The sequence below is a fragment of the Saccopteryx leptura genome, chromosome 3 (assembly GCF_036850995.1).
Source record: "Saccopteryx leptura isolate mSacLep1 chromosome 3, mSacLep1_pri_phased_curated, whole genome shotgun sequence".
NCBI lineage: Eukaryota > Metazoa > Chordata > Mammalia > Chiroptera > Emballonuridae > Saccopteryx > Saccopteryx leptura.
Window position 1 is genome coordinate 72,895,414 of NC_089505.1, and position 26,222 is coordinate 72,921,635.

A 26,222-nucleotide genomic window follows, 5' to 3' on the forward strand; every position below is an offset into this window, starting at 1 on the left:
GCGGCTGTGGAGTCGCGAAGGTCACACGGGTTCCGTGACGTTCTTCCCGGTTTAAACCTGAGGCTCCCCGTCCCAATTCCTGCACGCGGGGCGCCTGAGGGTCGCTGCAGATGCCGAGAGCCCCGCTCCAGAGCCCCCAGCGGTGAGTGCGGAGTCCCAGTTAGAGGCCCCGAGCCTGCCCGCTTCGCTGCCGGTTGGGGGCTCCGCGTCGGTTTCCGGGGAATCTCTGAGGCTGCCCAGCCGGTGTCCCCACATCGCGGAGTGTGGGACCCCCTCTCCGCGGGGTTTCCTGCCTCGGTCCCGAGGGGCCAGCCCCCCCCCCCCGCCCCCCGCGCTGTTTAAAGTCCCGGGAGACGGACGCGGGCGCTGGAGACAGTGTGCGCGCCTCTCTTCCCGGCCTCTCTCGGCCCGTAGAGCCCGGACTGCCCCCCTCCCCCCAGCCGGCCTGGAGACCTGAGGACCCCCTCCTGAGAACCACCCCGTTTAACAAGAGGGCAGAATCCTAGGAAGATCATACTTTTCTTTTTTTAAGTAAAGAGAGGGAGAAGAAAGACACATTCCTGTTCCCGCCCCCACGAGATCCACCCGGCAACCTTCTTTTGGGGCGGACGCTCCAGTAGAGCCTTGTTTAACGCCTGAGTGTGACGCGCTCAACCGGGCTAATCCTCAGAGACAGCGCCGGCCAAGCTAGAACCAATCAGAACCTCTGGTGCCGAAGGGAAGGAGGGGTGAAGGGGGAGAGAAGCAGATGGCTGCTTCTCCTGTGTGCCGTGACGGGGGAATCAAACCGGAGGTCCATATGTGCCAGCTGGAGTTCGGTGCACTGATCCAACCGGCCAAGGCTTGGAACAGCACACTCTCCGTGTGGTGGGGGTGAGGGGCGAGAACGCGGGGTCCCCAGAAGAGCCCCCGGCCCCGCGCGGGGAGGGCTGTGTGGGAGCGGCGACAGCGAAGGAACCCCCGGGACGCGCCGAGCGGGGCTGGGGGGGGTCAGGGGACGGAGAGACACGGGAGGGGAGGAGAGGTCAGTGAGGGGCCATGAAGAGACGGCCACGTGGGGGTGCGGGACCGCGACGGGGAGAGTGACAGTAACCGGGGAAAGGAGCGCGAGGGGAAGAAAGGGGAGAAACCCCGAAGAGGGTGAGGGGCCCGGAGAGAAGGGCGCAGGGAGGGGGCTGGTGAGCAGAAGTGGGGGCGCAGGACGGGGCACGTCAGAAGGAGGGAGTGGCTCAGAGGAGGAGAGCTGGGGGGCGGGCGAGTAGGACAGAAAGGGGGTTTAGAGATGAGGGAGTCGAGGGAGAAACAGCTCGGAGTCAGCCTGCGGGGGTACTGGGTGGAAAGGAAAGACTGACAAGGGCAGCAGGAGACACGGGTAGGGGGGCGGCGTAAAAGACGCGGACATATGTGGAGATGAGAGCACTCACAAAGATTAAGGAGCAACTGAAGATGAAATAGCTTTCAAGGGTTTGCCGGAACAAGTTCAGCGCCTGAATAAAGAGGAGAGAAAGAGCAGGGGTGGCGGGAGGGAAACAAGAAAGGACTACAGTGCAGAGAAGCATAAGGGGAACCAGAACCTCTGAATGGTGAGCCCCTGGGATGTGCATGATTGAGTTGTTATACACGGGCTATGGGTGTATAATCTATTTCACAGTTGCTGAATTATTTTAGTTAAAAGGATTAAAATGAAAATTACTCATTTCTAATGAGAATTACTCAGCAGTTTCTAAGGCTTGGGGACTTTAAGATTATTTGTTTCCAGTTGCAGCCCTTGTAAACTCGAGGGATGAGAATTGTCCTTCAGTCATGGGTCTCATTTTCTGGGATGGTCAGAGGGAGAGGATCCAGGACAAGAAGTGATTGAGTCTGTGAACACGTGACGCTTTTTGGTTGTGTTTATAATTTGAAATTGAATTTATTGGGATGAATTTGGTTTATGTAAGTTTTAGCTTTTTCTTTGTGTGTGTATGTGTGACAGAGACACAGAAAGTGACAGACAGACAGGAAGGGAGAGAGATGAGAAGCATCAATTCTTTGTTGCAGCTCCTTTGTTGTTAACTGATTGCTTTCTCATATGTGCCTTGACCCAGGGGCTTCAACAGAGCAAGTGACCCCTTGCCAAAGCTAGCGACTATGGAGTCATATCCATAATCCCATACTGAAGCAACAGACCACATGCTCAGGCTGGATGAGCCATTGCTCTAGCCAGCGACCACAGAGTTTTGAACCTGAGTCCCCTGCATCCCAGTCCCATGGCCTGTCCACTGCTCAACCACCTGGTCAGGCTTTAAGTTTTAGCTTTTTCAAGTAATATTAAAAGCATTGGGTCTTCTTAGTTTCTGTCCACTGGATTTGCTGTTTTTATTAAATGTCTCACATTTAACTTTTTAAAAACCTTTTTGAGATAAATTTCCTATGTTGAATATCTGCTTTTCTGTAGTCATTACTTTCTGAAATAAGCATTGGTGATATTTCATAACAAGCTCTTAACATTTTTTTTTCCAAATATGAGGTAGTCTCAAATTAAAAAGGGTTGCATAACATTTTCCTTTTAAGTGTATTCGGTCTCGTTACATTTCTGAGCCTGCATCCTACCTACTGTGTATTATGTGTTGGAACAGCTATGGGTACTTAAAGTATCAGGCTGTTTGAGTGTACTTGGTAAAAATGTGTATGATCTTAACAGTCAGAACCTAGTATCATGAATGCATCTAATGTCAGCAGCTTTTTCTTTCTTTCATGTGATTTGTTGAATTAATGACTGTGAGCCAGCGTGGAGCTGTTCCCCTCGAGTCCCTCTTGTCCACTCTGAAAACACTTGAGAGTCGGCCTGGATTGGCCTGAAACTTGGTTCTTAGAGAGCCTGTTCATTCATTGTGCAAGTTGATGAAGATATTTTCATAGTTAACGTTATTCCATGTTCAGCCTCAAACCTGTGTTCATGCTTAATTATTTTTAAAAAGTAGTTCCTGTAAATTTCTGGAAAAGAAGGAGGTATTCTACTCAGGAAGCTGGGCCTAGAACTTCTAGCCCGTTTCTCACCTGGAGGTGTCAGGTGTGCTGGGTCTGATACTCGTCAGCCAGTGCTTCTGAAAACAGCTCTGGGTGAGCAGTGCAGGCACCACAGGGACCTAGATAAAGATGCCTATCAGCCCTGGCCAGATTGTTCAATGGTAGAGTGTCAGCTGGTCCTGTGGAAGTCCTGGGTTCGATTCTTGGCCAGGGCACAATGGAGAATCGACCATCGGCTTCTCCACCCTTCTTCCTCACCTTTCTCTCTGTCTCTCTCTTTCCCTCCTGCAGTCAAGGCCACATTGGAGCAAAGTTGGCCCTGGGCACTGAGAATAGCACCATGGCATCTGCCTCAGGCACTAGAATGACTCCAGTTACAACAGCAATGCCCCAGATGGGCAGAGCATCGCCCCCTGGTGGGCATGCCAGGTGGCTCCCGCTCCAGCACATTCAGGAGTCTGTTTCTCTTCCTCCCTACTTTTCACTTCATAAATAAATAAATAAAATTTTAAAAATGCCATATCATGGGCCTCATGGGCCCCAGTGCAGACCTGCAGAACCACAACCTGGAGTGGAGCCCTTGTCCCCAAGGGACCTGAAGGCTAATCTGTCCCCACCTATTTCAGATTACATCACTTCAGGAGTTTTAACCCTTTGAGTAGTGAGATTTTTTCCAGGCTCACTGATCCCCAGAAGTGAGTTTTTTTGTTTGTTTTTTGGGTTTTTTTTTTGTTTTTCTTCAAAAAATGAAGTTAGTTCCAGTACAGTTTTATTAACTTAAAATCATGTTTGTTTGATAACCAATTTATGGAAACAAGGAGAACACATACATTTGCCTTTTTTAATGTTGCCATATACATTTTAAAAATAAATCGATCATACTCTGGATGGTCAGGAGGCATGCGAACGCACATGCACATTTGTACTGCTCTAAGGGCTAAGAAAGGACTTTACCTGCGTCCTTCCCCTCAGACTTGGCAGCTCTGGGTGGAGTACATTGTTCTGATGAGTTGATACCTTGGTTCATCCTGGGATTTGCAGGAAGGTTCCTGGGTGCATTTGTTTTGCTGCTTTAATTTGTTTGTTTTAAGAGAGAAGAGGGAGAGGACTTAGTTCCTTTTAGAGATTAACCCATGGTACACAGTGTTGGCGTTTTATCTACTCAGGCACTTTATCAGGGCTATGAAGGAAATTTTATTTAAAAGTCATAGAGGTAGAAATGTGCTCAAGGAACAAGTTTCAGAGACAATAGAGGGGCCATCGGAGCTTAGGAGAGACACAGGCAAGGGTGAGTGGGGGACACAGACATGATCCAGAGAGGAGAGGGCGCCCGGGATGCATTAGTGAGAGTGGGGAGCAGGGATGGTCAGGGGAGGTGACAGGGTGTTGTGTTGGGTTTGGGCGTTCAGGAGAGCAGCGCTGTTCTCATTGCTGTGGGAATGTGTGGACGTGTGTGGCAGGAGAGAATGTGAAGACAGGAAAGAAAATACAGTGTGGCTCCCTGTGGCGCTATTGTTTTTACTCTCTTGTGAGGAAGGACAAAAGAGTGGTGGTTTTGTTAATGGCGCAGGCCCAAAATCAAGGGGTGTTGTCCTTCCTGGATTGTTGTCACTCTCATGAGAAAGAACTCAGATGAGAAACAGGGTGCAGTGCCTAAACAAAGCACACGGTTTGTTAAAGCAATATACTTGGCAGAAGGCACAAGCTGGTAAATGCAGCTAGCCTGAGTGCCCCTTCTTGTTGGGGTCTTGGAAAGTATATGCTTTTCAGCTGTAAATTTCAAGGCTCCCCTTCCCTGATACTGGGACTGATATACAGGCTTTCAAGGCCGTGTGAACATCTGGTGGTTTTCTTTGGCAGAAACTGCTGACACTCTCCTTTAGTGCGTGAGATAAACCCTTATTTTTTCACCTTCCCCTTTTCTTGCCTGATCGTTGTCTATTCTGCCTGACATTTTCAGCATTTGCAGGTCTTCTCCCTGTGAGTGTAGTGGGACAGATTAAGGGGCTGTGTGGACACCAGTGGTGGCACATTCTCAAAATACTGAGGACTTCTGAACATATTGTCCCCTGAGAAAACAAGCAGGAGCTGGACCAGGACAGAATGGCTGCTTCTCAGGTAAGCGATGTGTCCTGGTCAGAGGCTGTGTTTGCTTTTCCTTCTAACTTCAGTGGGTTTAGGACCCTCAACCTTTAACTCTCTGCTTCTGTTCTTGCTGATGGAGGTTGCTTCAGTTTCCTTGTTTTTTTCTTTTTCTTATGATTGTCAAGGTCAGCAGCTTGTATACTTCCCTCCTTAGTCCCAGAGCCTTCTGTGTATTTTCCATCCGGGCTCCCTGAGGGCATGAACATTGTGAGCCCAAAAATAATGACCTTCGACCACTGAGACATCTTTGTGACAGATCAACTTTGGAGGGCACCATGTCCATCATCCCTGTGAGGATGGTTAGAGACCCAGGCATCGGTGAAGAAGGGAATGTAGGCTTTAGGTTCACGTGGCTGCAGGTTCAGCTCTGTGGGTCACAAAGAAGGAAATGGAACTTTTACAGGACAGAATAGCTGAGAACCTTCTTACAGAGAAGAGCAGCTAGAAGGGACTTGCTCACTAGATTGGTCAAAAAGACTTGCTATTTAAAAGAACTGTTAGAGAACTGAACGTGTGGGGTGTGTGTGGATGGACATTTGCAGGAAAGTAATGTGTTTTGTGATAATTTCCAAATAATGATTTCTTCATTTATTTATTTTCTGGTAATGTCACAGCAGTGAAGAAGTGTTTTCTCTGTGCCTCATTCACCTGATACATATTGATCCAATCCACGATACTCACATGGCCGAGGTACTACTTCACTGCAGAGTGAATAATTTCCTTTATAAGTAACATGTGTCTAGTAGGGATCTGTGAGGGATGTGTAAAACCCCGTGTCATCTGAAAACTCCTCTCTTCTCCTTGGTTTCTGTTGCTTTGAAAAATGAAAGCTCTACGGTACTTATATTTCCTGGATATTATTATCTTTTGTACACCTGATCTGATATACTTTCAGTACTCAAGTGTCGGTGGGAAAATGGCCTGAGAAGAGAACATTGCCTTCCCTGACCAGGCAGTGGCGCAGTGGATAGAGCGTCGGACTGGGATGTGGAGGAACCAGGTTCGAGACCCCGAGGTCGCCAGCTTGAGCGCAGGCTCAACTGGTTTGAGCAAAGCTCACCAGCTTGGACCCAAGGTCTCTGGCTCAGCAAGGGGTTACTCGGTCTGCTGAAGGCCCACGGTCAAGGCACATATGAGAAAGCAATCAATGAACAACTAAGGTGTCGCAATAAAAAACTGATGACTTATGCTTCTCATCTCTCTCCATTCCTGTCCCTATCTGTCCCTCTCTCTACTCTCTCTCTCTGTCTCTGTAAAACAAACAAACAAAAAAAAGAGGACATTGCCTTTATTTTTTATGTATTTATTTAAATTTTTTTACAGGGACAGTGAGAGAGTCAGAGAGAGGGACATTACTTTTTCGTTGCACGTTGCGACACCTTAGTTGTTCATTGATTGCTTTCTCATGTGCCTTGACCGCGGGTCTTCAGCAGACCGAGTAACCCCTTGCTCGAGCCAGCAACCTTGGGTCCAAGCTGGTGAGCTTTTGCTCAAACCAGATGAGCCCACGCTCAAGCTGGCAACCTCGGGGTCTCAAACCTGGGTCTTTCCGCATCCCAGTCCGATGCTCTATCCACTGCGCCACCGCCTGGTCAGGCAGAACATTGCCTTTAATAGATATCATTTCTGCGGACTTCGGAACACCGGGTCCCTGACATGATTATCTGCATAAGAAGCTTCCGTATTCTGTCAGCAATTTTCTATCACCCCCGAGTACAGGCTTACAATCAAGCTTGCCCTGATGTACTAGAGCAGGGGTAGTCAACCTTTTTATACCTACCGCCCACATTTGTATCTCCTTTAGTAGTAAAATTTTCTAACCGCCCACCAGTTCCATAGTAATGGTGATTTATAAAATAGGGAAGTATCTTTACTTTATAGTGATTTTTTTTTTATTCATTTTTAGAGAGGAGAGAAAGAGACAGAGGGAGAGAGAGGAGAGAGAGACAGAGAGAGAGAAGGGGGGAGGAGCTGGAAGCATCAACTCCCATACGTGCCTTGACCAGGCAAGCCCAGGGTTTCGAACCGGCGACCTCAACATTTCCAGGTCGACGCTTTATCCACTGCACCACCACGGGTCAGGCGGTATCTTTACTTTATAAAATTTATAAAGCAGTTACAGCAAGTTAAAGCATATAATAGTAATTACTTATCAGGTACTTTATGTCGGATTTTTGCTAAGTTTTCAGAATAAATCTTTATAAAACAACTTAGTATAGTTAAATCTATCTTTTTATTTATACTTTGGTTGCTTCGCTACCGCCCACCATGAAAGCTGGAACTCCCACTAGTGGGCAGTAGAGACCAGGTTGACTACCACTGATCTAGAGGATGATTACCTCGTGCGCTGAAGCTTTATGATAAGCAGATAAAATGAATAAATACAGTGAGGACTCACATATCGAGGCTCTCACTCCTTGAGGCTGGAAGACCCCTGGTCCCTTTTTTGCTGTATCCTCTGTCTGATTTTTTTTTCAGATTTTGCGGTGCCTTTCTCTCAGGACTGTCCTTGACAGTCAGTCTCTGCAAATTTCACCCGAATAAGTTCAATAAAAAAGAAATAATAAAAAAAAAGAAAAGGCTAGTAAAAGTAAATTAAGTTAAAACATAAATTTTATGATTAAAAAGAGTTGAGAAAAGCACACTTAAAAAATGTAAGTGACAGAGAGTTTGGCACATATCTTAAAATTTTAATAAAACTTTTTAATATCAAAGTCATATACAAAGTTTTCCCTGCCATTTCTATTTATGAGCTATTCTAAAGTATGGCCCGTGGTCTGCTGGCCCCATTTCAGAACTTCTGAATGGGACTCTGCATTTTTACAGAACTGCAGTTCATTGTTGTGCGTGTTGAAAGTGAAGAAGTTCTTAATCTTCCAATTCAACATGGCCTCTTTACCTGAGCTATAAACACACCTGACCATGAGTGATAAACTCCAACCCTGACAGATTGTATGCCTGTGTTGATGCCTTCATTTGAAAATTTCATTTTTGTGAGAAGTAAAATCTGTGTGGTACATTTTTGATATGTATCATCCCTTTATCACAGTGATAGACAATACCTTAGAGCAGGGGTCCCCAAACTACGGCCCGCGAGGCGCATGCGGCCCCCTGAGGCCATTTATCTGGCCCCCGCCGCACTTCCGGAAGGGGCACCTTTTTCATTGGTGGTCAGTGAGAGGAGCATAGTTCCCATTGAAACACTGGTCAGTTTGTTGATTTAAATTTACTTGTCGTTATTTTAAATATTGAATTTGTTCCCGTTTTGTTTTTTTACTTTAAAATAAGATATGTGCAGTGTACATAGGGATTTGTTCATAGTTTTTTTTATAGTCCGGCCCTCCAATGGTCTGAGGGACAGTGAACTGGCCCCCTGTGTAAAAAGTTTGGGGACCCCTGCCTTAGAGACTGTTACAGGGTCTAAATGATCTTACTGGATAATTCAGGACCATCTCCTGGGTCACAGCCACTTCTAACACTTTTCATTTTGGGTGACATGTACTCTGCCCGTGGCCCTGGGTAAACATGACTTTTTTCCTTTAGGGATTATTGAACTTCAGGGATGTAGCCGTGGATTTCTCTCAGGAGGAGTGGGAATGCCTGGACCCAGCTCAGCGGAAACTGTACACAGATGTGATGTTGGAGAACTGCAGGAACGTGGTCTCCCTGGGTGAGGATGACTTCCTTCGCGAGCTTATCCTTCCCCTGTAGGGTTTTGTTTTCTCCATTAGGAGAACATCTCAGGGGGACTTCTGCACTGGATGGTAGATTTTTCACATTCTTTCTCTCAGGAACCAAATTGGGGTTTGCTGCTGTAAAAGGAAAGGTTTTATGATGTACGTGTAATGGGAATCCAATGTCTAAAAACTTTATATATTATCTAGAATAAATGAGGTGCTGTCAGAAACAATATTTTGGAAAATCATTTTCTTTTTTTTTTTTTTTGTATTTTTCTGAAGCTGGAAACGGGGAGAGACAGTCAGACAGACTCCCACATGCACCTGACCGGGATCCACCCGGCACGCCCACCAGGGGCGATGCTCTGCCCACCAGGGGGCGATGCTCTGCCCCTCCGGGGCATCACTCTGCCGCTACCAAAACCACTCTAGCGCCTGGGGCAGAGGCCAAGAGCCATCCCCAGCGCCCGGGCCATCTTTGCTCCAATGGAGCCTTGGCTGCGGGAGGGGAAGAGAGAGACAGAGAGGAAGGAGTGGGGGGGGGGGTTGGAGAAGCAAATGGGCGCTTCTCCTATGTGCCCTGGCCGGGAATCGAACCCGGGTCCCCCGCATGCCAGGCCGACGCTCTACCGCTGAGCCAACCGGCCAGGGCCGGAAAATCATTTTCTAAATTATAATGTTCTACCATGTCTACTCATGTGAGCACAAATTGGATTGGAAATTGAAAAATCTCTATCAAAAGTTAGGTTGTATTTTTTTTCTGACAAACAGATCTTCCTATTTCTAAACCAATCCGGGTCATCTATTTGGAACAAATGAAGGAGCGCTGGGATGTGAACAGGAAAGACACAGTGTCCTTCCAGCCAGGTAAGTGGGATGAGGAGGCAGATGACACAGGTGAGAGATCTAAAGGTCAGGGAGGAGGCCAGACCTTACAGTGTGGTTGGGAAGCTGCTGCAGTGGAAAGGGCTGTGAGAGGCTCAGGTGTATTCCTGTTGTCATAGAGGGACACTGGTCTCCAACACGCCCCGTGCTCCTGCGTCCTCTCGGGACTCTGCTTTTGGTCCAGTGACCTCCGTCATCACATTAGCAGTGGGGGCGGGGTCCTCCCCATGGACTGTGAGGGCCGCCGTGGTCTGACTCCTCTTCCATTGCTTTGGGGATCTGGAAAAACCCATGCACATTGTATGTTAAGCCTTTTTTATTTTTGTTTTTGTCTCATGTGAAGAGTTTATGAGGGAGATGGTTGACATCCTGGAATTTATTGCAGAAATCCCAGGCACATGAGTGATGGGTGTCATGTTTTCTGGTTTATAATTTCTAATTCTGTGTTGGTTTCCAACAAGTCCCTCTCACGTTTAGTTAAGACTCGGTGAATTCATCACAGTACAATGCACCTTCTCAAAGTGAGAAACATCTAATTTTTGTTTTACTTCAAAATGTCCTTTTAGTTCATATAAAGTAACAAAGAAGTTTCTACTCTGTTTTTCACAGTTCCTCTGTATCAGAATAGTTTAATGTCTTTCTATGTATCTCATAGAGTCCTTCAATAAGGTACTGCCATAGGCGACCTTAGAGTATTGCTCAGCAGGGAGGAGAGTGTCCGCTGTTACCTGCTTTCGTCATCACTGTCATTCTGTAATCTCTACTGTCTAGTCCAGAGCTGCCCGGGACTGTCCTGTGTGTTTTCACTTTCTGATTAAATCTTTGTCATAGTTTTTCTTAGCATTCACAAGTGCTAATACAACATACTGGAATGTTCTTTTTTGGTAAGAAGTGGGTTACAGAATTATCAAGCACATGATATGAAGGAAAATGTTTTGTTTTTTGAATTGAAGTTTCCTTCCACCCTGGCCGGATAAGTCTTTCAGTTGGAGCGTCATTATAGAGTTGAGGCTGCTGGTTTGATTCCCTTGTCTGGGTACATTCAGGGTCAGCTCAAAAAATACATCAGGCAAAAGCAATAATTCGATTTTTTTTCATTTTAGAATTTTATTTATTGACTTTAGGGAAAGAAAAGAGAGATAGAAAGGTGGGGGGAAGGAAGGAACAGGAAGTATCAACTCTTAGTTGCTTCTGTATGTGCCTTGATCCGACAAGACGAGGTTCGAAACCCCCAGCTTGCCCAGTCAAGGTCCATAGGAGAGCAACCAGTGATCAACTGGGGTGAAGCAACTGTGAGTTGATGCTTCTTGCGTGTGCTCTCTCTCTCTCTCTCTCTCTCTCTGGCTCCAAAAATATATAATAATAAATATTTAAAAAGTAGAATTATATGTGAGTTATTTTTGAATGATTTGAATACGTTTTCCATGAAATTTCTTTCCTGTGTAGTACATGTCCTTTTGCATAATATTTGCTGTTTTGGGGGCCCACTCACACTTAGAATCTATGGTTATTTACAAGGATTCCTTTCAATACTACTTGTATGTGATATTTAGCATTCTGGGGGTAAATTTTCTGTTTATCCTTTCCATTTTCTTTGTTTTTATTCAATATTATTTTGTGTTAGTTTCTAGTGTACAGCATAGTGGTTACACCATCAATATACTGTATTTCCCCATGTATAAGGTATACCTTTTTTTTCAAATAATTTGGGGCCTAAAACCTGGGTGCATCTTATACAGTGATTGTAGATTTTTTTGTGTATTTTTCCGAAGTTGGAAACGGGGAGGCAGTCAGACAGACTCCCGCATGCGCCCGACTGGGATCCACCCGGCATGCCCACCAGGGGGCGATGCTCTGCCCATCTTGGGGTGTCACTGTGCCGCAATCAGAGCCATTCTAGCACCTGAGGCAGAGGCCACAGAGCCATCCTCAGCGCCCGGGCAAACTTTGCTCCAATGGAGAGTTGGCTGCGGGAGGGCAAGAGAGAGACAGAGAGGAAGAAGAGGGGGAGGGGTGGAGAAGCAAAAGGGCGCTTCTCCTGTGTGTCCTGTGTGTCCTGGCTGGAAATTGAACCCGGGACTCCTGCATGCCAGGCTGAGGCTCTACCACTGAGCCAACTCGCCAGGGCCATAGATTTTTTTTTTTTTTTTTTTTTTTTTTAATTCATTCATTTTAGAGAGAGAGAGACAGACAGACAGAAAGGAGGAGCAGGAAGCATCAACTCCCATATGTGTCTTGACCAGGCAAGCCCAGGGTTTCGAACTGGCAACCTCAGTGTTTCCAGGTCGACACTTTATCCACTGCGCCACCACAGGTCAGGCACAGGGCCATAGATTTTTTAAGAAGTGTGGCATTTTAAATGCCATAGATGGAACTGAGACCAAGGTGATATATGAAGACAATGGTTCGTCATCAGACAGATGAGGACAAGCTAATGGATGGGAGTTTTGACACTGGTGAGGAGTTGCATGAATTTTATGATGAATAAAACTTGAGTTCAATAACTATATATTTTATTTTTCTTCAAATTTTAGACCCCCGAATTAAGGTGCATCTTATACATGGGAGCATCTTATATGTGGGGGAATATGGTAGGTTGATTTTAGAGAGGAAAGGAGAGAGACAGGAGCATTGGTCTGTTCCTGTATGTGCCCTGACCAGGGGTCGGACTGGCAACCTTGTGCTTCTGGACAATTCTCCAACCCTGTGATATTTGCAGTAAGGAACTGGTACCGTACATAGTTCATACAAGATTATTTACTCTACAGTGTGTCCGTGAAGTCACAGTGCATTTTTGACCGGTCACAGGAAAGCAACAAAAGACACAGAAATGTGCCTGACCAGGCGGTGGCACAATAGATAAAGTGTCAGACTGGGATGCTGAGGACCCAGGTTCGAGACTCCGATGTTGCCGGCTTGAGCGCGGGCTCATCTGGTTTGAGCAAAAGCTCACCAGCTTGGACCCAAGGTCGCTGGCTCGAGCAAGGGGTTACTCGGTCTGCTGAAGGCCCACAGTCAAGGCACATATGAGAAAGCAATCAATGAACAACTAAAGTGTCGCAATGTGCAACGAAAAACTAATGATTGGTGCTTCTCATCGAAAAAGTAAAGATTGATGCTTCTCATCTCTTCGTTCCTGTCTGTCTGTCCCTGTCTATCCCTCTCTCTGACTCTCTGTCTCTGTAAAAAAAAAAAAAAAGAGAGAGAGACACAGAAATGTGAAATCTGCACTAAATAAAAGGAAAACCCTCCCAGTTTCTGTAGGATGATGTGGCAGCATGTGTGCATGCTCAGATGATGACGTAACACCGCGTATACAGCGGAGCAGCCCACAGCCATGCCAGTCAAGATGTGGACGGTACAGAGGAAAGTTCAGTATGTTCTGTGGCTCGTTAAATTCGAATCCGTGACCAAAATGCAACGGGAATATCGGCACGTTTATAACGAAGCGCCACCACATAGGAATAACATTACTTGGTGGGATAAGCAGTTGAAGGAAACCGGCAGTTTGGTGGAGAAACCCCGTTCTGGTAGGCCATCAGTCAGTGACGAGTCTGTAGAGGCTATACAGGATAGCTACCTAAGGAGCCCTAAAAAATCTGTGCATGAGCCCACATTGAACTGCACTGAATAGTTATGAAACTGGGAGAGTTTTCCTTTTTATTTGGTGCAGCTTTCACATTTCTATCGTCTTTTGTTGCTTTCCTGTAACCGGTCAAAAGTGCACCATGACTTTACACACTGTATTTCTTAGGCTGTACTTGACATCCCATGACTATAGTACATGCCAGTGTGTATTTCTCAGTGGCTTCACCTTTACCGGCCAGTCCTTCAGCCCCTCCCTCTGGCCACCATTAGTCTGTTCTCTGTGCCTGTGAGTGTGTTTCTGGTTTGTTGGTTGGTTTGGTATTATTCTCTAGATACCACATATGAGTGAGATCATATGGTTTGTGTCTTTCTCTGACTAATTCACTTAGCAGAACACACTCTAGGTACATCCTTGTCACGAATGGTAAGATTTAGTTCCTTTTCATGGCCATTTATTATTCATAATCTTTATTTTTTGTGTGTGTGATAGAGACAGAGGCTGAGACAGACAGATAGGAAGGGTGAGATCATTTTTTTTTCTTATTTATTATTATTATTTATTATTCACTGTTTTGATTTTTTTTAATTCTTTTTAAAAGAGACCCTATTAAATTTCTTGCAATACTAGTTTGGTGCTAGTTAACTCCTTTAGCTTTTCTTTTATGGGAAACTACCTCTTTATTTTAAATTATTTGCTGGGTAAAGTAATCTTGGTTGTAGTTCTTTATTTTCCATCACATTGACAACATTGTTGACAATATCTTCTGGCCTGTAAGGTTTCTGATGAAAAATCAGATGGAAGTTCTATGTGAACTCTTTTGTTGGTAAGTTACTGCTTTTCTCTTTGTAATTGATATGTTTTAGAGAAAGAGAGGAAAGGATAGAGAGAAGAGAAGGAGAGAGAGAAGATAACATTCATTTATTGTCGCTGCTCCTATGGGCACTGACTGGGGATCCATCTGCAACCTTGGTGTTTCCAGACAATGCTCCACCCTTCTGAGCTAGTTGGCCAGGGCTCAGCTACTTTTCTCTTCCTACATTTAGGATTCTCTTGGTTTGTAACGTTTGCCATTTCAATTATTATGTTTAGCCTGACCCGTGGTGGCACAGTGGATAAAGTGTCAACCTGGAATGCTGAGGTTGCCCATTCGATACTTTGGGCATGCCTGGTTAAGGCACTTATGGAAGTTGATGCTTTCTGTTCCTTAACCCTTTTCTCTGTCTCTCTCTTCTTTAAAATAAAGTGTTTAAAATATTTTTTTTTAAATTAGCATGACCCAGGCAGTGGTGCAGTGGATAGAGCATCAGGCTGGAATGCAGAGGACCCAAGTTTGAAACCCAGATGTCGCTGGCTTGAGCTTGGGCTCATCTGATTTGAGCAAGGCTCACCAGCTTGAGCTGAAGGTCGCTGGCTGAGCAAGGAGTCACTCGCTCTACTGTAGCCCCCCGGGTTAAGGCACATATGAAAAAGTAATCAGTGAACAACTAAAGTGCTGCAACAAAGAATTAATACCTCTCATCAATCTCCCTTCATGTCTTCTGTCCCTATTTGTCCCTCTCTCTGTCTCTGTCAAAGAAAAAAAAATTTTTAATTATATTTATTGTTGTGGGCCTCTGTCAGTTGATTTGGTTTAGTAGACTTTGAATGTCCTGGACTTCTTTATATATTTCCTTCACCAGGTCAGGGAAGTTTTCCATGATTATTATTTTTATTCCTTTTTTGTTTTTTTTTTGTGACAGAGACAGGTAGTGACATACAGACAGGAAGGGAGAGAGATGAAAACCATCAATTCATTGCGTCTCCTTAGTTATTCATTGATTGCTTTCTCATATGTGCCTTGACCGAGGGGGCTGCACCAGTGCAAGTGACCCCTTGCTTAAGCCAGTGACCCAGCGATCAAACTAGTGAGCTGGTGCTCAAGCCGGCGACCTTGGGGTTTTGATCCTGGGTCCTCCACATCCCAGTCTGATGCTGTATCCACTGCGCCATCACCTGCTCAGACAGACTGCCGCGTGCCCCCAACCCGGATCCACCTGGCATGCCCACTAGGGTGCGATGCTCCGCCCATCTGGGGTGTTGCTCCTTTGCAACTGGAGCCATTCTAGCGCCTGAGGCGGAGGCCATGGAGCCATCCTCGGTGCCTGGGCCAACTTTGCTCCCATGGAGTCTTGGCTGCAGTAGGGGAAGAGAGAGACAGAGAGAAGTGTGGAGAAGCAGATGGACGCTTCTCCTGTGTGTCCTGGCCAGGAATCGAACCCGAGACTTCCACATTCCGGGCCAATGCTCTACCGCTGAGCCAACCTGCCAGGGCCTATGCATAACATCTTAACTAGCAATTCCTCCAACAAAGGGTAAGAGGAAAGGAATATAGATTACCTTTAGTAACTTAATCAAACAAAGGGATATGGGGGAGGGCTATGAGGACTTTTGTCAGAGTATAGCCTGTCCCCCACCGTTTCTTTGTCTACTCGTGTTGGCAGCCTCTCAGTGTTTGTTTCTGTGTATTAGGAAAGTGACTCTGTCTCCCAGGCTTGACAGAGTGTCCTAATGTAGTAGGTGTTCTGTGGGGTCCAGTGGCAGTCTCCCCAGTCACCCAGGATGGGCACTCATGCTGTGCCCCTTGTGTGGTCTGTGCACACCCTTCTTTTACAGTTGGGCCTTGCTTTCTGTTGGCACATCAGTGAAGAGGATGTACCCCCAGGACACTGACTGAAAGGACTGACTCTCTTTGACCACCAACCGCTGTGGAGAGTCACCAGTGAAGGCGCCCACCCCACAGAGCAGGGATGAGGACAGCAGCGCTCTGGTGCCCGCTGAGTCAGCCCCTTGAGTGTGTGGCTTGTAGAAGGGGTTGGTGGTGGTGTTCTGAGGTGTTTTGATGCTGTCCACTGGATGAGCTGCTCTGGGGGCTTCCAGAAGGTGCAGGCCGAGATCAGTCACCACCTGTGTTTTGCTGGGGACACCTGGCACAAGGTACCTAGTAGACTGACTGAACATGGCTGCCCACTGATAGTGTGGGAGGACCTGTCTTTGCCATGACAAGTTATTTTTTTATGCTCTTATGGTAGTTGATGTCTGGGACTCATTATATTTTGATTACAATATGTCCTCTTCACATTTTCATATTCATGTTACTTAAAATTCAATGATCTGCTTGAATTTGTCTATGTCCAAATATTGGAATTTTAAATTATTAAATTTTCATGGATACTGTTGACTTCTTTTTATTAATCTGGTTTTTACGGTGCCCAGTTAATGTACAAGGTAGTCGATTTAGTGGTGTCCCATGAGTCCTTTAGGCTGTCTTCACTTTTCCACATTTTTCCTGGATTCCCTGTATTGAAATTTTAACTAAAGTATACAGGTTTATGTATTCTTTCTTCAGCTTGGTCACGTTTCATTGATGATGCTACTGTAGTATTGTAATTTTTTTTTTTTTTTTTGTATTTTTCTGAAGCTGGAAACAGGAAGAGACAGTCAGACAGACTCCCGCATGCGCCCGACCGGGACCTACCCGGCACGCCCACCAGGGGGCGACGCTCTGCCCTTCCGGGGCGTCGCTCTGCCACGACCAGAGCCACTCTAGCGCCTGGGGTAGAGACCAAGGAGCCATCCCCAGCGCCCGGGCCATCTCTGCTCCAATGGAGCCTTGGCTGCGGGAGGGGAAGAGAGAGACAGAGAGGAAGTAGGGGCGGGGGGCGCTGGAGAAGCAAATGGGCGCTTCTCCTATGTGCCCTGGCCGGGAATCGAACCCGGGTCCCCCACACGCCAGGCCGACGCTCTACCGCTGAGCCAACTGGCCAGGGCCAATATTGTAATTTTAAGCTTCCTTTTAATTTGGTTTATTTTATACTTCCTTTGTTCATGCATTCGCGTTTTGGTCATGCACAGTTTTCCAGATGTTATGTAGTTGTCAGTTTTGTCTACTTTCCCATTTTAAAATGAATGTTTTTAATTCTTTTTTAGTCAATTAATAAATGTTTTTATTTTTTATTTATTTACTTTGTTAAGTGAGAAGCAAAGAGGCAGAGAGACAGACTCGGACAGGCGCCCGGACTGGGATCCACTTGCTAGCCCCCTAAAAGACGGGCAATGTTCTCCCCGTCTGAGGCCGTTACTCCATTACTCGGCAAGTGCTGTCTTTCAGTGTCTGAAGCAAGGCCATGGAGCCTTCCTCAGGGCCTAGGGCCAACTTGCTTGAACCATTTGAGCCATGGCTGCGGCAGGAGAAGAGAAAGAGAGCAGTGGGGAGGGGTAGAAAAGCAGGTGGTTGCTTCTCTTGTGTGCCCTGACTAGGGATCAAATCTGAGACTTCCCCACACCAGGCTGATGCTCTACTGCTGAGCCAACCAATCAGGGCCAATTAATGTGTTTTTAGTAATATAATGCCAAAATCTGGAGATTTGTTTTTTGTTCTTCAGATTGTTTTCCTGTTTCTCTGTATGTCTTCATGTCAAGTCAAGGTTTAGAATTATAAGCAACTGGGCTTTATGAACTTGTTTTTTATAGGAGAAAACTAATAATAACCAGCTGTGGGAGAAATTCTAGTTTCTGTTATAATTTTTGAGGATTGGCCTTGCCGTGTTGCTCAGTTGGTTAGAGCAGTCCTGCCACCCCAGGTTATGGGTTTGTTCTCTGGTCAGGACACGTATAACAATCAGCTAAAGCTCTCTCTGACTCTCTCTCTGTCTCTGTTAAAAAAAAAAAAAGCCTGACCAGGCGATAGCGCAGTGCATAGAGCATCGGACTGGGATGCAGAGGACCCAGGTTCGAGACCCCGAGGTTGCCAGCTTGAGCGCTGGCTCATCTGGTTTGAGCAAAAAGCTCACCAGCTTGAGCCCAAGGTCCCTGGCTCCAGCAAGGGGTTACTCGGTCTGCTGAAGGCCCGCGGTCAAGGCACATATGAGAGAGCAATCAATGAACAACTAAGGTGTTGCAACGCGCAATGAAAAACTAATGATTGATGCTTCTCATCTCTCTCCGTTCCTGTCTGTCTGTCCCTGTCTATCCCTCTCTCTGACTCTCTCTCTGTCTCTGTAAAAAAAACAAACAAAAAAAACCACAAAAGGATGAATAACTAAGTGGAACAACTAATCTTTGTTTTTCTCTCTCACATTCTCTCTGTCTCTCTCTCTCTCTAAAATCAGTAAATAAAAACTAAAAAATACTTTTGTATATGACTGTTCTTTATTCTTTTGTGTGTGTGAGCTCTAAGTTTAAAATCTTTTCTGTCTTTTCCTTAGAGCCTGTGGTATCTTTATCCATATTTGTCTTTACTACGGCAGTCTCTGTGGTGTTGGAACAGTTATGCACCTTGTGACCTCTGTACCCACTACAATGCATCCACCCTGTGCTGCCGTGTGAGCGCTCTGTGTCAGGCAAAACAGCGAGATCATTGAACCCACATTCCCTCATCTCGTCATCTCTGTCTCTCCTGAAATGAACCTGGGAGTCGGGCTTTTATAATATTACCACCGTGTGCCCGCTTGTTTGAGCAGGCATTGTGGGTAAATGTCAGCACTTTTTGTCTGTCTTTGATGTGACAAAGTTAACATTTCTAAGGCTTGCTTTGAATTCTTTTACTTAATTTTTTTATTTAAATTTTTAAAACTTATTCTTTTTAGAGAGGAGACGGAGGGAGGGAGGGGGAGAGAGAGAAAGAGAGAGAAATAGGGGAGGAACAGGAAGCATCAACTGCCATGTGTGCCTTGACCAGGCAAGCCCAGGGTTTTGAATTGGCAACCTCAGCGTTCCAGATCAATGCTTTATCCACTGTGCCAGCACAGGTCAGGCCTTGCTTTGAACTCTTCACTTTCTGTCAATCTCCTCAAAAATGTAATTGGGTCAATACTTTCTAGTAAGATCATTGACCTGAGTGTCTTACTGTGAAAATTATGTTGTCTCTTTCAGCTGTGTCATCTGAAGACAACCAGACCTTGTTCCAAAAGCCAGAAATAGAAGATTTATCCTCTGAAAAAATGCTGGTAAGCTATGGGAGGTGTGGCTTTGATAATGTATACTTAATGAAAGCCTTGGTGTTTTGGGAAGAATGACGAGAAGAAAGGACATTAATATGCACAGAGCCAACCTGGTGCAATTATTCATTATAAAACCTTTGTTACTTTAAAGAGGTCAAAGACATTACACATTTGGGAAAACTCTCTTTAAGTCAGTTTCATTTGTAGATCCATGTTTTTGTAAATGTGATGAAGGAAAACAATTATTTTTTTTAGTAAAGGAGAGAGAAAGGGGGACAAACAAGAGAAAGAGACATGAGAAGCATCAGCTCATAGTTGCAGTACATGAGTTTTGCATTAATTGCTTTCTCATATATTTCTTTTTTTTTTTTTTTTCTTTCATTTTTCTGAAGCTGGAAACAGGGAGAGACAGACAGACCCCCGCATGAGCCCGACCGGGATCCACCCGGCACGCCCACCAGGGGCGACGCTCTGCCCACCAGGGGGCGATGCTCTGCCCATCCTGGGCGTCGCCATGTTGTGACCAGAGCCACTCTAGCGCCTGAGGCAGAGGCCACAGAGCCATCCCCAGCGCCCGGGCCATCTTTGCTCCAATGGAGCCTTGGCTGCGGGAGGGGAAGAGAGAGACAGAGAGGAAAGCGCGGCGGAGGGGTGGAGAAGCAAATGGGCGCTTCTCCTGTGTGCCCTGGCCGGGAATCGAACCCGGGTCCTCCGCACGCTAGGCCGACGCTCTACCGCTGAGCCAACCGGCCAGGGCCCATATATTTCTTGACTGGAAGCTCCAGCCTATCCAGTGACCCCTTGCTCAAGTCTTCAACCTTGCACTCAAGCCAGCAATCATGGGGTTATGTCTGTGATCCCACACTCAAGCTCGCAACCCTGTGCTTGAGCCCCAGATGAACCCGCACTCCAGCCAGCAGTTTCAGCTTTTTGAACCTGGATCCTCAGTGTTCCAGGCTGAAGCTCTATCCCCTGTGACACCACCTGGCCAGGCTGAAAACAATTTTTTTTTCTTCTTTTTTCTTTCACTATATCTCTCATTTCATCATCATTTACAAACAAATTATTTTATTCTTTATTTTTTCCTTTTTGTATTTTTCTGAAGCTGCAAATGGTGAGACAGTCAGACTCCTGCATGTGCCCAACCGGGATCCACCCAGTATGCCCACCAGGGGGCGATGCTCTGCCCATCCGGGGCATTGCTCTGCTGCAACCAGAGCCATTCTAGTGCCTGAGGCAGAGGCCACAGAGCCATCCTCAGCGCCTGGGCCAACTTTGCTCCAATGGAGCCTTGGCTATGGGAGGGGAAGAGAGAGACAGAGAGGAAGGAGAGGGGGAGGGGTGGAGAAGCAGATGGGCGCTTCTCCTGTGTGCCTTGGCCGGGAATCAAACCCAGGACTCCCGCACACCAGGCCGACGCTCTACCACTGAGCCAACCGGCCAGAGCCATGAAAACAATTTTTTAATGTTATATAATATTGAAAAGAAAATCTGGAAAATTGAAGAACTCACATAATTCTTTGTGTGAATAACCATTTGAATTATTAAAATCTTTGGGGAGACCCTGGCTGTGTTGCTTACTTGGGTAGAGCATTGTTCTGACACTATAAGATGATTGGGTTGACCCTGGTCTGGGCACATACAAGAATCAATCAATAAATGCATAAATAAGTAGATGACCAAATCTTTCTTTCTCTTTCTTCTCAGTTCTAAAATCAATGAATAAAAATAAATTTAAATTTTTTAAAGAAAAATGTAAGAGGGAATTAAATTTTTAATAAAATTTCTAAAATTTTTAATTTAATTTTATTTTTTTACAGAGACAGAGAGTGAGTCAGAGAGGAATAGACAGGGACAGACAGACAGGAATGGAGAGATGAGAAGCATCAATCATCAGTTTTTCATTGCGCATTGCAACACCTTAGTTGTTCATTGATTGCTTTCTCATATGTGCCTTGACTGCGGGCCTTCAGCAGACCAAGTAACCCCTTGCTGGAGCTAGCGACCTTGGGTTCAAGATGGTGGGCTTCTGCTCAAACCAGATGAGCCCATGCTCAAGCTGGCAACCTCAGGGTCTCGAACCTGGGTCCTCTGCATCCCAGTCCGACGCTCTATCCACTGCACCACTGCCTGGTCAGGCGAAAAATTTAGAAATTTTATATTGCACATATAAACTTTATTTTTTATTTTATTTTTTTGAGAGAGAGGAAGTCAGAGTGAAGGGAAGAGAGAGATGAGAAATACCAACTGATAGTTGCGTTACTTTAGTTGTTTATTGATTGTTTCTCACATGTGCCTTGACCTGGGGCCTCAAGCCAGCATCCTTAATCTTCATGCCAGCTACCTTTTGGCCTTAAGCTAGCAACATTGGAATTGTGTTGATGATTCCATGTACAAGTCAGCAACCCTATGCTGCAGCTGGTGGCCCACATTCAAGGTGACGAGCCAGTACTCCCAAGTCAGTGACCTCAGGGTTTCAAACTGGTGCCCTCAGCGTCCCAGATCATCATTCTATCTCCTGTGTTAGCACCGGTCAGGCTGTACGTACAAAGTTTAAATGTGATCAATTTGTCAATTTCTTTAAGAGCATCATTATTCATCCCCCGAGAAATAATGTTTTCTTTTATTCCAATGTCCACAATTTTCATAAACGTGGGAGCATTTTTTTATACAGCCATCATGGTTTACTAGGTATCATAGAGTAGTTATGTAAGAATAACTGTATATGTTTAATGAATTTTATCTGTCACATCATCTGGCCTGTGGTGGTGCAGTAGATAAATCGTTGACCTAGAACAGTAAGGTCACCGATTCAAAACCCTGGGCTTGCCCAGTCAAGGCACTTATGACAAGCAAGCAATGAATAACTAAAATTAAACAGCTATGTATTGATACTTCTTGCTCCCTCTGTCCTCTCTCTGTAAAATCAATAAATCTAAAAAAAGAACGCAAATTTATCTGTCACTGAAAACCTTTCTATCTTCAATGATTACCAGAGTACAGATAACGGAGACAGAACATATCAGTGGAAAAAACATTGGGAAAACTTTAACCAAGAGTCAAATCCTAATGAAGATCAGAGAACTGAGATTCCAGAGAACCGTGAAAAAGATGGAAAAGTTTTTGGCCATATTTTAAGTCATACTGTTCATCATGACGTGCCTATTGTGAAGGAGACAAAGAAACAAGGTAAATGTGTCAAATATTTTAAGCCATCTTTAAATCATACTGAACAAGAAAATAGTCCTACTGGGGAGGAAGCTTACAAATGTAATCTGCATTGGCCTGACCTGTGGTGGCACAGTGGCAAGCATCGACCTGGAACACTGAGGTTGCTGGTTCGAATCCCTGGGCTTACCTTGTCAAGGCACATACTGGAAGCAACTACTATGAGTAGATTCTTCCTGCTTCTCCTCCCTTTTTCTCACCTTTTTCTCTCTTCCCTCTCTGAAAAATCAGTAAGTAAAAGAGAAAATTTTAAAACAAAAATGTAATCCACATTGGAGAGTATTTAGTAAAATATATAGTCTAACTAGACTTAGAAAACCCATACTAGACAAAACCCTTACACCTGTAAAAAATGTGTTAAAACATTTAGTTTGTTTTTCAGGTCTTAGTCAGCATCAGAAGAGTCACACTGAAGAGAAGCCTTACAAATGTAAAACGTGTGGGAAACAGTTTAAGTGGCCTTCAGGTCTTGTGGAACATGAGAAAATTCATACTGGGGAGAGACCTTACAAATGTGGAGAATGTGGCAAAGCCTTTTATTGCTCCTCAAAACTTGTTAAACATCAGGTCACTCATAGCGGAGAGAGAACTTACAGATGTAAGGAGTGTGGGAAAGGCTTTCCTTTTCAGTCATTCCTTACTGAACATGAAATGAGTCATTCTGGAGAGAAGCCTTACAAATGTGGAAAATGTGGCAAAACTTTTTATTACCGTTCGAGTCTCACGCAACATGAGAAAAATCATAGTGAAGAAAAGCCTTACACATGTCCAATATGTGGCAAAGCCTTTAAATGGCGTTCTGTTCTTACTGACCATGAGAATATTCATACTGGGAAGAAGCCTTACAAGTGTAGCGAGTGTGGCAAAGCATTTAAGCAGTCCTCAACATTTACTTTACATCGAAGAACTCACACTGGGGAGAAACCTTATAAATGTGGAGAATGTGGCAAAGCCTTTAATAGCTCCTCAAAACTTACTCAGCATCAGATCACTCATAGTGTAGAGAAACGTTACAGTTGTAAGGAGTGTGGGAAGGCCTTTTCTTTGCGTTCATACCTTACTCAACATCAAATGATTCATTCTGGAGAGAAGCCTTACAAATGTGAAGAAGATGACAAAACTTTTGATGGCTGTTCAAGTCTTACACAAAATGAGAAAAGTCATACTGAAGAAAAGCCTTACATATGTCAAGTGTGTGGCAAAGCCTTTAAAAGGCGTTCATATCTTACTAAACATGAGAGAAGAATTCATACCGGGGAGAAACCTTTCCAATGCATTGAGTGTGGGAAAGCTTTCTATGAGCAAACAGAACTGACTCATCATCACAGAATTCACACTGGAGAGAAGCCTTATGAATGTGGAAAATGTGGCAAAGCCTTTAAAACTTCTTCACATTGTACCGTACATGAGAGAGTTCACAGTGGAGAGAGACCTTACAAATGTGGAGAATGTGGCAAAACCTTTAAATCTTCTTCCCACTGTACTGCGCATGAGAGAATCCACAGTGGAGAGAGACCTTACAAATGTGGAGAATGTGGTAGAGCCTTTCTGCAGAACTCAGAACTTACTAAACATTACAGGATTCATACTGGAGAGAAGCCTTATAAATGTGGTTTATGTGACAAAGCTTTTAGATGTTCCTCATACCTTACTGACCATCAGAAAATTCATACTGGAGCCTGACCTGGCGGTACTACATGGATAAAATGTCAGACTGGGACACAGAGGAGCCAGAATTCAAACCCCAAGTCGCTGGCTATAGAAAGGGTTACTCATTTTGCTATAGCCCCTCCCCCCCCATCAAGGCACATATGAGAAAGCAATCAATGAACAACTAAGGTGCCACAATGAAGAATGGATACTTCGCATCTTTCTCCCTTCCTGTCTGTCTGTCCCTGTCTGTCCCTCTCTCTGACTCTCTCTCTGTCTCTGTCAAAAAAAAAAAACCCAAACTCATACTGGATATAAACCTTAGAAATGTATAGTTGACGTTACTGTTTTTATTACATGTGTGTCTGTGTGAAATCATGAAGTTGAATGTTGCTTTTTAAAATAAATATGAGCAGCCCTGGCCAGTGGGCTCAGTGGTAGAGCGTCGGCCAGGTGTCCCAGCCAGGGCACACAAGAGAAGCGCCCATGTACTTCCCCACCCTTCCCTCTCTCCTTTCTCTCTGTCTCTCTTCCCCTCCTGCAGCCAAGCCTTCATTGGAGCAAAGCTGGCCCGGGCTCTGAGGATGGCTCCATGGCCTCTGCCTCAGGCACTAGAATGGCTCTAATTGCAACAGAGCAACAGCCCAAATGGGCAGAGCATCACCCCCTAGTGGGCATGCCGGGTGGATCCCGGTCAGGCGCATGTGGGAATCTGTCTCTCTGCCTCCCCACTTCTCACTTCAGAAAAATACAAAAAAAAAAATCTATGAGCTCTTGTATATCATACCAACTTTTCCATGAAAGACTGAGGTCATTGCAAATCACAATGTATGAAGAAAATCCAGCTGGAGGTACTGTTCTTTGTTGACTTAGAAATTTGTTTTTTGTCACTATAAAGGGCATATTTGTTATTTTGATTAACGTGAGACAGGAACATTGTGAGTTTTAAGTACTTTTCTTAGATGCTCTTTAAGGAATATATGGTGGCAGATTATTAAAAATTCTAAAGTATCATTATAGTTGCCATAGATTGGGTGAACATTAATTGATGTGGTTGAAATAAAGTGAGGGGTATCTCAGAAAGTATAGACAAATCATCTCTAAATATATAAAATTATTTTACTTTTATGTAATATTTGCTTTTTAAATTGTTCATCTCCATTCTGGAAATCGAAACCACACCTCAAATCTTTATATCATAACAACAGGAATACACTCAATGTTTGTAGTGGGTAGTTTTTAATAAATATTTAGTGTTTATTATATTTTATCTAGAGTATGTATAAATTTACTATTGTTTTCATTAATAACCGAGTGCCCTGCCTGACCAGGCGGTGGCACAGTGGATAGAGCGTCAGACTGGGATGCGGAAGACCCAGGTTCGAGACCCCGAGGTCGCCAGCTTGAGCACAAGCTCATCTGGGTTGAGCAAAAAAAAAAAAAAAGCTCACCAGCTCAGACCTAAGGTCGCTCGCTGAGCAGGGGTCACTTGGTCTGCTGAAGGCCCTTGGTCAAGGCACATATGAGAAAGCAATCAATGAACAACTAAGGTGTCGCAACAAGAAACTCATGATTGATGCTTCTCATCTCCGTTCCTGTCTGTTCTTATCTATCCCTCTCTCTGACTCTCTCTGTCCCTGTAAAAAAAAAATAATAAAAAATAATAAAAATTAAAAAAAAAAATAATAACTGAGTGCCCTTATGCTCTGAACTTTGAAGAAAGGTTTAATAATTTTATTCCATGATGAGATCAAAGAAGATGTAATTTCAGGGCTATATACTTGTAATTTGCACATGAATTATCGTCTCTGCACTCTACCCCATGACGTTTAGAAGAGTATAATAACAATACTGTAGCCTGACATGTGGAGGCTCAGTGGATAAAACATCGGTCTGAAACTGTGAGGTTGCTGGTTCGAAACTCTGGGCCTGCCTTTTTAAGGCACATATGGGAGTTGACGCTTCCTGCTCCTCCCTCATTCTTTCTCCTCTTTCTAAAAATGACTAAAAAAAAACAAAAAAAAACCGCAATACAATAGCAGTGCAAGTTCAGACTGTACC

The 26,222-nt window shown here is 44.9% G+C and overlaps 1 protein-coding gene across 6 annotated transcripts; it reads left to right on the forward strand.

The window, feature by feature from the left end:
- Positions 1 to 24,489, forward strand: LOC136399249 (zinc finger protein 345-like). Of its 6 annotated transcripts, none has more exons than XM_066374253.1 (7): positions 1 to 142; positions 4,970 to 5,127; positions 8,698 to 8,824; positions 9,603 to 9,698; positions 19,216 to 19,289; positions 22,280 to 22,472; positions 22,882 to 24,489. In XM_066374253.1, the coding sequence occupies exons 2-7, from the start codon at positions 5,113 to 5,115 to the stop codon at positions 24,192 to 24,194; spliced, it is 1,818 nt and encodes a 605-aa protein (XP_066230350.1). In that variant the 5' UTR covers positions 1 to 142; positions 4,970 to 5,112; the 3' UTR covers positions 24,195 to 24,489. The 6 variants fall into 6 exon arrangements, with proteins under 6 accessions (XP_066230350.1, XP_066230352.1, XP_066230353.1 ...); XM_066374255.1 differs by having other exon boundaries at positions 22,894 to 24,489; XM_066374256.1 differs by lacking the exon at positions 4,970 to 5,127.
- Positions 24,490 to 26,222: the final 1,733 nt, after the last annotated feature.